Source organism: Colobus angolensis, unplaced genomic scaffold (genome assembly GCF_000951035.1).
Source record: "Colobus angolensis palliatus isolate OR3802 unplaced genomic scaffold, Cang.pa_1.0 Scaffold65, whole genome shotgun sequence".
In the NCBI taxonomy this organism is placed as follows: domain Eukaryota; kingdom Metazoa; phylum Chordata; class Mammalia; order Primates; family Cercopithecidae; genus Colobus; species Colobus angolensis.
This window is the reverse complement of record NW_012120154.1, coordinates 2,913,204-2,924,486: the sequence shown is the minus strand read 5'-3', so window position 1 is coordinate 2,924,486 and position 11,283 is coordinate 2,913,204. Positions and strand designations below refer to the sequence as shown.

At 42.3% G+C, this 11,283-nt stretch overlaps 1 protein-coding gene across 1 annotated transcript in view; it reads right to left on the bottom strand.

Annotated features, from left to right (window-relative positions):
• Positions 1-11,283, bottom strand: part of DMC1 (DNA meiotic recombinase 1) — a 63,477-nt gene that overhangs the window by 9,607 nt on the left and 42,587 nt on the right. Inside the window, exon 12 of the mRNA XM_011964329.1 lies at positions 908-1,024. Coding sequence (XP_011819719.1) covers positions 908-1,024 — 117 coding nt within the window. The remainder of the gene's footprint in view (positions 1-907; positions 1,025-11,283) is intronic.

The window sequence follows — 11,283 nt, the reverse complement described above, 5'->3', positions numbered from 1 at the left end:
GACAGAGCGAGACCCCGTCTAAAAAAAAAAAAAAAAAAAAATTATTAAATCTGTAATTCTTTATTTTTTTAATTTTGTATTTTGTATTTTTTTTAACACAGAGTTTTGCTCTGTTGCCCAGGCTGGAGTGCAGTGCCACGATCTCGGCTCACTGCAACATCTGCCTCCCAGGTTCGAGCAATTCTCCTGCCTCAGCCTACTGAGTAGTTGGGATTACAGGCGCCTGCCACCACATCCAGCTAATTTTTGGAGTTTTAGTAGAGACAGTGTTCCACCATGTTGGCCAGGCTGGTCTCGAACTCCTGGCCTCAGGTGATCTGCCCACCTTGGCCTCCCAAAGTGCTAGGATTACAGGTGTGAGCCACTGTGCCAGGCCAAAATCTGTAATTCTTAATTAAACACATAAAGTGCTGAGAAAGAATATAGCGTATAATATACTGAGTAACCTAGACTGTAAGGGTTAGGGAAAGGCTCCCTGAGAAAGTTATGTTTAAACTGAAATCTGAAAAACAAATGGAGTTAACTTGGCAAAAATACTTGATACTTACCTTGCACTTACTACACTTTAATTGGAATTGATGATTTCATTATCTAGGTGTATGCTTTGAAAGGTCAGGGAGCAAGTCAACGTGTCAATAGAATTCCTCAATCCCTAGTACCTAGCACACAGTAGGGACTTCCCAATAAATTGAATAATTTTTTTATAAGGAAATTCAAACACACAGCATCTGCCAGTAATAATTACAGCCTTGCGGTGGCTCACACCTATAGTCCCAGCACTTTGGGTGGCCAAGGTGGGAGAATTGCTTGAGCCTAGGAGTTTGAGACCAGTTTGGGCAACATGGCAAAACCCTGTCTCTACACACACACACACACACACAAAAAAAAAAGAATAAAAAAAATTTACCTATCATAAATCTTGGCAATTCTGAGCTCTCCTCTTCCTTTTCGCAAGCTTATTCTTGTTGTTGAAGCATGAGCCAGAATGTGTCCCCCAATGGGTTTTTTGGGATCTGCCTGAAAGCTGAATTAATAAAATACCTTTTCAGGTTTCATCATATGGACTATATATGGCAATATCTGCAATTACAAGGCAATCTTTCTGTGGTGGATGTCAGGAGTTGGAGTAAGTGTATATTCTAAACAAGCAGAGGCTTGTTCATAAACTAAGGAGTTCATAACTAAGGAGTGGGGTGAGTTTTGGTGCTGCTATATACCTCACCTAGTCTAGGCTTCTGAGATTCCTATGATAAATAGTTTATATTTTGTTTGACTTTTTTCTTTCTTTTTTTTTTTTTTTTAAAGAGCTGTGCTCTGTCGCTCAGGCTGGAGTGCAGTGGCCGGATCTCAGCTCACTGCAAGCTCCGCGTCCCGGGTTTACGCCATTCTCTCCTCCCGAGTAGCTGGGATTACAGGCGCCCGCCACCTCGCCCGGCTAGTTTTTTTGTATTTTTTAGTAGAGACGGGGTTTCACCGGGTTAGCCAGGATGGTCTCGATCTCCTGACCTCGTGATCCACCCGTCTCGGCCTCCCAAAGTGCTAGGATTACAGGCTTGAGCCACCGCGCCCGGCCTTCTTTTTTTTTGAGACTGAGTCTAGCTCTGTCGCCCAGGCTGGAGTGCAGTGGTGTGCTCTTGCTCACTGCAACCTCCGCCTCCTGGGTTCAAGCAATTCTCCTGCCTCAGCCTCCTAGGTAGCTAGGATTACAGGCACCCACCACCACGCCCAGCTAATTCTTTGCATTTTTAGTAGAGCCAAGGTTTCACTGTGTTGGCCAGGCTGTTCTTGAACTCCTGACCTTGTGATCTGCCCGCCTCGGCCTTCCAAAGTGCTGGGGTTACAAGCGCGAGCCACCACGCCCAGCCTGACTTTTAAAAATGAGATTACTGGCCGGGCGAGGTGGCTTACGCTTGTAACCCCACCACTTTGGGAGGCTGAGGTGGGCGGATCACCTGAGGTTGGGAGTTCAAGATCAGCTTCACCAAGATGGAGAAACCTTGTCTCTACCAAAAATACAAAATTAGCTGGGTATGGTGGCACATGCCTGTAATCCCAGCTACTCAGGAGGCTGAGGCAGGAGAATCGCTTGAACCTGGGAGGTGGAGGTTGTGGTGAGCTGAGATCGCACCATTGCACTCCAGCCTGGGTAACAAAAGCAAGACTCCGTCTCAAAAAATAAATAAATAAATAAAAAATAAAGCACACTACATGGTAATTTTAAATGTATGGGTCTTATTCCCCAACTATACTCTAAATCTCTGTTCATCTTTGAAACTCCAGTGCCTGGAAAAGTGCCTATAATATACAGGGTACTCCATAAATATTGTGGAATGAATACAGAGATGACAATTTGGGACTCCCTAGTCTAGGTCCTTCTTGGACACAGATTTGTGTCATATCTTCAAAACTGTAATTCAGGGAACTTTTGAAGAGTGTTCTGACAGAGGCAAATATAAAAGAAGATAGATTCCCCCAGTTGAAGCACCATGCCTCCCATGCCATTATAGATAACCTAAACAAGACTGGGAAGCTAGAGCTTCTAGATGTGTAGTCATGATTTTTCTTCTTAGCAAACTATTGTTCGCTGTTACTAGTGTGGTACCCGATGTGCAAAAAAGAATAGAGACAATTGCTTGTCATTACTGTAGGTGAAGAGCCTGAATGTTAAGAACACTGTTTCCAAAAGGAGATGATTTTGAATCACCCAAATGGGGAAATAAATTATAGCATTTGCAAAAGGGCAAAGAGAACATATAGGAATGAGGCTGGGCACAGTGGCTCACGCCTGTAATCCCAGCCCTTTGGGAGGCTGCGGCAGGTGGATCCCTTGAGCCCAGGAGTTCAAGACAAGTGTGGACAACATGGTAAAACCCCATCTCTACAAAAAATACAAAAATTAGCTGGGCAGGGTGGTGCATGCCTGTAGTCCTGGCTACTCAGGAGGCTGATGCAGGAAGATCTCTCGAGTCCAGGAAGTTGAGGCCACTGCACTCCAGTCACTCCAGCCTGGGTGACAGAGCAAGACCCTGTCTCAAAAATAAAATAAAATACACAAAATAAAAGAAAAAAAAGAAAAAGAAAGATATTATGGGGATAAAAAAGTCTAACAAATGATTCATAAACTAAGAAGTTATACTTAATCAAAATAGGCTGTGACATAGCAGCCTTAGCTCCAGGAGAATATCAAGCCAATTCAAATTTTGTTTGTTTGATATAATCCATAGGTTAAAAAGAAAGGAAAACAAACAAATTTTGTTTGTTCCACTAAGGTGTTCGGGATTTTGTGTCAAATTTATGGATTTTTTTTTTTTTTGAGACGGAGTCTTGCTCTGTTGCCCAGGCTGGAGTGCAGTGCCGTGATCACGGCTCACTGCAATCTCCACCTCCTGAGTTCAAGCGATTCTCCTGGCTTAGCCTCCTGAGTAGCTAGTAGTAGATTACAGGCGCATGCCACCACGCCCGGCTAATTTTTGTATTTTTAGTAGAGATGGGGTTTCACCATATTAGTCAGGCTGGTCTTGAACTACCTGACCTCATGATCTGCCCGCCTCAGCCTCCCAAAGTGCTGGGATTACAGGCATGACCCACAACCACGCCTGGCCAAATTTATGGCTCTTAACTTTTCTTGTAGGTCACTAACACTTTGATAATTTAATAAAAACATTCCACCCCCCCCAAAAAAAGGCACATATACGCACATACAAAAATTTTTGTGTAAGTCTAGGAAATTCATAACCCTTTCTCTGGTGTACATGGGTATTAATAATAATAATAACTAAGATTTACTGAGTCCTTGCTATGTGGCAGACATTCTTCTAAGTCATCAAATTTTTCCCTTTGCTTGAATTCCATATCTAGTAAATAATTTCAGATCAAAATTTGGATTCCTATTGAGGTCTGCTTACAGGGAGAGAATGTGCTGGTCACATGAATCTCGAATGTAGTTACATTTTCATTATCAATAAACTGGCCCCCTGGTTCTTCATTCAGTCTCATGAGCTTGATTAATGTATGTCTGCCCCCAAGAAACAGATTGGTTCTTAGTAGGCTGACCAAATCAAACCTCTGCCTGCAACGCTGAGGGCTCTGGACTATGGTCGATTCACTGGAAAAATGTGACAGCATACCAGCCATTCCCCAGGCAGAAGCAGTCTTGATATACTGTGTGTTGTATGAGCTCTGGAGTTAGACCTGGGTTCAAATTCTGGCTTTTTAGCCATATGACTTGAAGAAAATTGTTTAACCATTCTAAATCTCTGTTTCTTCTTTTGTTATTATTTTTTTTAGATGGCATCTTTCTCTGCCGCCCAGGCTAGAGTTCAGTGCCAGGATCTCAGCTCACTGCAGCCTCCGCCTCCCGAGTTCAAGCGATTCTTCTGCCTCAGCCTCTGGAGTAGCTGGGACTACAGGCGCCTGCCATCACGCGCGGCTAATTTTTGTGTATGCAGTAGAGACAGAGATTCCCCATGTTGGCCAGGCTAGTCTTGAACTCCTGACCTCAAGTGATCCACCCACCTTGGCCTCCCAAAGTGTTGGGATGAGAGGTGTGAGCCACTGCACTGGACCTCCTCCTTTTTTTTTTTTTTCTTTGAGACGGAGTCTTGCTGTGTCACCCAGCTGGAGTGCAGTGGCACAATCTCAGTTCACTGCAAACTCTGCCTCCCGGGCTCAGGCAATTATCCCTGCCTCAGCCTCCCAAGTAGCTGGGATTTTTGCCATGTTAGTCAGGATGGTCTCGAACTCCTGACCTCAGGTGATCTGCCTGCCTGAGCCTCCCAAAGTGCTGGGATTACAGGTGTGAGTCACCATGCCCTCCTTATTTCTTCATTTTTAATGGGGGATAATAACTGTAATAGTTGTAAAATAAAATGAAATAATTCGGGTAAGGCATAAGTCCAGTGACTACAATTATTTACATGCTTTCCTAATCGTGACTTAAACATTTATTACCTATAGTACCTTGGGCTACCTTTATGAACCTCAGTTTCTTTCACTATAAAATGAGAATAAAAAGACTTTACCTCTTAGGGCATTGTGAGGATTCAAGATATATTGAATCTTTTTTTTTTTTGAGACAGAGTCTCACTCTGTCACCCAGGCTAGAGTGCAGTGTCACGATCTCGGCTCATTGCAACCTCCACCATCCAGGCTGAAGTGATTCTCCTGCCTCAGCTTCCTGAGTAGCTGGGACTGCAGGTGTGTGCCACCACACTGAGCTAATTTCTTTGTATTTTTAGGATATGGAGTTTCACCATGTTGGCCAGGATGGTCTCAAACTCCTGACCTTAAATGATCCACCCGCCTTAGCCTCCCAAAGTGCTGGGATTACAGGTGTGAGCCGCTGTGCCTGGCCTGAATCTTGAATAGTATACATAAAAGCCTCCTATGTGCCAGGAACTGTACTTGTTCACTTACATACATTTGTTCTATCCTTACGGCAATCTTGGCACATAAGAGATCCTCGATAAAAGATAATTATTGGCTGGGAACAGTGGCTCACACTTGTAATCCCAGCACATTGGGAGGCCAAGGTGGGCAGATCGCTTGTTTGATCCCTTGGAGGCCCACGAGTTTGAGACTAGGCTGGCAACAGGGTGAAACCCTGTCTCTACAAAAAATACAAAAAATGAGCTCAGTGTGGTGGCATGTGCCTGGTTCTGTGCTGTCTTGGGAGGCTGAGGTGGGAGGATCGCTTGAGCCTGGGAGTCCAAGGCTGCAGTGAGCTAAGATCATGCCACTGCACTCCAGCCTGGGCAACAGAGACCCTGTCTCAAAAATTAAACTAAACTAAACAAAACCAAAATAATACATAGGATAACCATTATTTAACTAAACAGTCACCCTGTCAGTGAAAAGTAGACCAGGAAACTTTTCTTTAAGTTTCTTTGAATTTCCTGACTATTACAGCAGTTATAACCAAGTCTTGAGGTGAAGTACAAGAAGGTGTAATAGCATTCCACATTCTTTTAGAGGGCTTTAATTTTTTTCTATTTCTGACCAAGCAAAAACAGCTTCAGAAAACCACCTACAACCCTCCTTAAGTCTATCATCTTATTTCCTCTTCTTTTATATTTTCTGCTCTTCTTCTCTCTTCCTTTTGTCGGGGAACTGGGGAGTATGGCGAGGAGGAGGAAGAGATGGAGGTGGATATTAGTAATAAAGAGGGGATGAGAATATTTCATTTCTCCTCCTCTGGTTGAACAGGATATGGCATATTACATTGTTGAGGGTAAGACCCAAAGCAGCCTGACCTGGCAATGTCAAATTAGGATGCTGGAGTCATGAAACATATAGAGTTATGGTATAGGATGGGGAGGATGGTACAGTGAGGTTCAAGTAGCGTTAACTTTGATGTCAAAGACACCTGGGTTCAAATTCTGTCTCCCACATTTTTAAATTCTGGGATTGGGCAAGCACTAAGTGTTCCGAGCCTCTGTTTCCATCTTTATAAATTAGGAATAATCATCATGCCTACCTTAATACTGACTGGAGTGTGGATCTTGAGGGGCATGAGCAAGGGCAAGCTTCAGGGACAATAAGTACTCCTGGTGCTTTTTGCTTGCTAAGGAGTGAGGTTACAGATGGCATTTTCCAGAAGTGGTCCATTGAGGAGAGAAAGATTGAACTTGCCCAAGAATGAGGAGGCTTTTTTTGAGATGGAGCCTTGCTTTGTCACCCAGGCTAGAGTGCAGTGGCAGGATCTCGGCTCACTGCAACCTCCACCTCCTGGGTTCAAGAAATTCTCCCTGCCTTAACCTCCCAAGTAGCTGGATTACAGGAACCTGCCACCACACCAGGCTAATTTTTGTATTTTTAGTAAAGATGCAGTTTCACCATGTTGGCCAGGCTGGTGTCAAACTCCTGACCTCAGGTGATCCACCTGCCTCAGCCTCCCAAAGTGCTGGGATTACAGTTGTGAGCCATGCCCAGCAGGGGAGGCTTTGAGATTTTGGGAAGATGGGGGAAAGGGGAGTACCGCCAAAGGAGAAGAATTTTGAGGAAAGAGAAGAGATGGTTAAAAAAAAAAAGGACATGCTTAAGAAGTTTCATTAAGTAATTCTCCCCTCTGTCTTCTTCCAAAATATGCAGAAAAATATATACTTTTTTCAACATTTTAAAGATGGAATTCTGGGTTCTTTTTTTGTTGGGGAGGTGAGATGGGGAGGGATTCAACAACATACTGAGATTGGCTTCACAAAAACAACAGGGAGGTCCAAGGAGGCTGTAAGTTACATTGGGTCACATAATAATTAGATAAGATGATGCATAAAAGCACCTGGCACATGGTAAGTAATCAATAAATACAAATTAATTTTGAGAGGGAGGAAAATGAAGTTCCAGTAGTTCAAATCACTTGTACAAGGTCACCATGCTAGTGACCCTGGTTTAATGTTTTTTCTCTAATCATATTGCCTCTTAATTTATGCTAATGATGTTGGATCAGAAGGTGACATCCTTAGGATGGGTGTGGTGGCTCACACCTGTAATCCCAGCACTTTGGGAGGCCGAGGCAGGTGGATTGCCTGAGATCAGGAGTTCAAGACCAGCCTGGACAACATGGTGAAACCCTGTCTCTACTAAAAATACAAAAATTAGCCAGGTGTGGTGGAGTGCTCCTGTAATCCCAGTTACTCAGGAGGCTGAGGCAGGAGAATCTCTTGAACCTGGGAGGCGGAGGTTGCAGTGAGCCAAGATCATGCCACTGCACTCCAGCCTGGGCAACAACAAACAAACAAAAAGAAGGTGACATCCTTAAGAGAATAAACTGACTGTACATTTATAAGATTGCCAATGTTCTTAAGGTGACTTTTTGTTTTCCTAAAACAAATACACAAACGAAGTAGGTGGCAACATCACAGTCTTATTTGTTGTTCATCTTCTTATTTGCCCCAGTGTGAGACTTTATGGGCTGATATTTTGACTTTTTATCTCCAAGTCTTCATCAACTAGATCATTACAGTTCTAAAGTCTGTATTTGTAAGCCTCATCTAGGAGCTACTCCTCTTGCTGTATTGTATGGCAGCTCCTTGCCTCTATAACTTCGTTCCTTTTTAATACGATGTGCGATCAAGTATAATACATGGTATATAAGCCTCAATTACTGTCAGGGTACTTGTGGACTCATACCAATTATAGTGATATTTCCCTGACAGGCCCCAGAGGAGCTGCAGCTTGGAGTTTCTAAACACTGAGAAACAAAGATATTTTCTTTATGGGAGGTTTCCTAATAGCATTTAAAATCTTTTAGTTTAAAATTGTCCTTTTTTTCCCCATTTAGCTGTGGCAACTTTTATGCTTTATATAAAGACAAGCATTTAATTTGTATTGTTATAATTTAATATACTTTATTAACATACCAATTATAGTGAACCTTGTTTCCTAACAGTTCAGCTAGGTGGAGGAGATGATGTTTCACAGTTGACTTACCCAGTAAAAATACTAGCCTTTGTTACTTTGTCTAGCACTTTACTTAGCTTCTTCATTTTCAGTCTCCTCCCCATTCCAACTCCCTCTTCAATTATCTGTCACCTCTCCATTTCTTTCATTGTCTTATTGGAATTAATTCAAAATTGTTTTACTCTTTTTGAAACTTTCTACAAATATAAGAAAAATGACCTAATTTCCACTGATTTCCTTTGCCTTCTAACTCTAGAGTGACAGTTTTGGCCTCTTCAATGCTCCCTCCCGACACCTGAAGAAAGAACATTGCTCTTTAACTTGTACTGTTTTATTTGAACGCAACCCACTTCCTCCCTCTGAGCCAATGAGTCATTTTCTCTTTTTAAAGTCAGCCTTAAAAATCTTCCATTTCTCTTCAGTTTAAAATTATTCTCTTTGTAAAGCACTTCATGTCCTGTGTATGAAAGTCACCCCATAAAACAGATGATTGCCTTAACCACTCAACAACTATACTATAGACACTATAGACAATGTGTGACTTACCAAGACTAAACTTTTGAGTTGAATGGACATCATTTATTTTCCTTCTTTTTTTTTTTTTTTTGAGACAGAGTCTCACTCTGTCACCCAGGCTGAAGTACAGGGGTGAGATCTCAGCTCACTGCAATCTCCCCTCCCGGGTTCAAACGATTCTTCTGCCTCAGCCTCCTGAGTAGCTGGGATTACAGGCACGTGTCTTTACACCCAGCTAATTTTTATATTTTTAGTAGAGACGGGGTTTCGCCGTGTTGGCCAGGCTGGTCTTGATCTCCTGACCTCATGATCCCCCTGCCTTGGTCTCCCAAAGTGCTGGATTACAGGAGTGAGCCACCGCACCCAGCCACAATAATTTTTTTTTTTTTTTGAGACAGCTTTTCACTCTCTTGCCCAGGCTGGAGTGTAGTGGTGCAAACATGGCTCACTGCAGCCTTGACCTCCCAGGCTCAAGCAATCCTCCTGCCTCAGCCTCCTAGCAAGTAGCTAGGACTACCGGCATTTGCCACCATGCTTGGCTAATTTTTTAATTTTTTGTAGAGATAAGGTCTCTTCTATGTTGCCCAGGCTCCTGGACTCAAGCAATCCTTCTGCCTCAGCCTCCCAAAGTGCTGGGATTACAGGTGTGAGCCACCATGCTTGGCCGAGGCCAGGATTTTTGTCTTTTTTGTTCACTAGTGAATTCTCAGAATATTGTTACATAGCAGATTTTCAATAAATATTCATTGAGTGAATAAATGATTGATTTCCCCTCCTCAATCTTTTTAACTTGCTTAATACCATTTGAGTAGTTACTATTTTTCATAGGAATCTCTTGTAACTAAGTAGAAAATACTTATAAAAGGGTCTTGAGGCCAAGCGCGGTGGCTCATGCTTGTAATCCCAGTACTTTGGAAGGCTAAGGCGGAGGGATCACGAGGTCAGGAGATTGAGACTACCCTGGCTAACTCGGTGAAACCCCGTCTCTACTAAAAACACAAAAACAAAATTAGCCGGGCGTGGTGGCGGGCGCCTGTAGTTCCAGCTACTAGGGAGGCTGAGGTGAGAGAATGGCGTGAACTCGGGAGGCGGAGCTTGCAATGAGCCGAGATGGCGCCATTGCACTCCAGCCTGAGTGACAGAGCGAGACTCCGTCTCAAAAAAAAGGGCCTTGAAAAGTGATAGATAGATATCAAACTGCAAAAGATTAAGCAAAAGGTTAAGGGTAAGTTTGGAAAATGCCTAAAGACAGACACATTCATTTCAATACAATTTACAGAATTTACTCCAGCATATCAAACATCTTTTTATATATATAGTCAATGATTCATTTAATCTGCTACCACACGATGTATTGCTTCTGTTTTAAAGTAATAGCACTTTGTATTGCAACTATCAGAGTAATAATTAATTTATTCTAATTAATTTAGGCAAGAATCTTCAATGGATGCTAATATAAATACATGAAAGCTGATTGCAGAGCAAGATATTTACACAGTCTCAAATTATCAACCCACAAATTACTAATTAAATACAAAAGGGAATTTTTGTAATTTTACAATGGAGACCTCATGTGAATATCATTTTAATCATATGATCAGAATTAACATCACTAATAATGGGACAAACTGCCATCATGTGCCTCCTGATATGATATACTGAGAAGGGCTTAATATTGCTTATGTAGTTTTCCTGTCAAAATGTTTAACATTTTAAATAATGAAGAAAAAAATCAACTTCAAATTGAGGGACACTGCAAAACAGTTAGCCTGTGTTCTACAAAAATGTCAGTGCCATAAAAGTCTAACAAAGGTTGAAGAGGTGTTCTGATTAAAGGAGACTAAAGAGACATGACAGTTACATGCAGTGCATGTTCTTTAATTGATCCTGAATTGAATGCAAAACAAAAAAACCCCAACAACTATAAAGGACATTATTGGGGCAATTGGAGACACTTGAATACAATTGTATATTAGATAACATTATTATGCCAATGTTAGAATTTCTGAATGTGATAATTGTATTGTGGCTATGTAGAAGAACATCATTCTTAGAAAAGATATGCTGAAGTATTAAGAGGTGAAGTGTCATGATGTCTGCGAATAATTTTCCGTGGTTGAGAAGAAACTTCTCAAATGACTCAACAAAAAATACATATACAGGCTGGGCATGGTGGCTTACACCTGTAATCCTAGCACTTTGGGAGGCTGAGGGGAGTGAATCACCTGAGGTCAGGAGTTCGAGACCAGCCTGGCCAACATGGTGAAACCCTGTCTCTATTAAAAATTAAAAAATTAGCCAGGCGTGGTGACCCTCCAGCTACTCGGGAGGCTGAGGCAGGAGCATCACCTGAGCCTGGGAGGCAGAGGT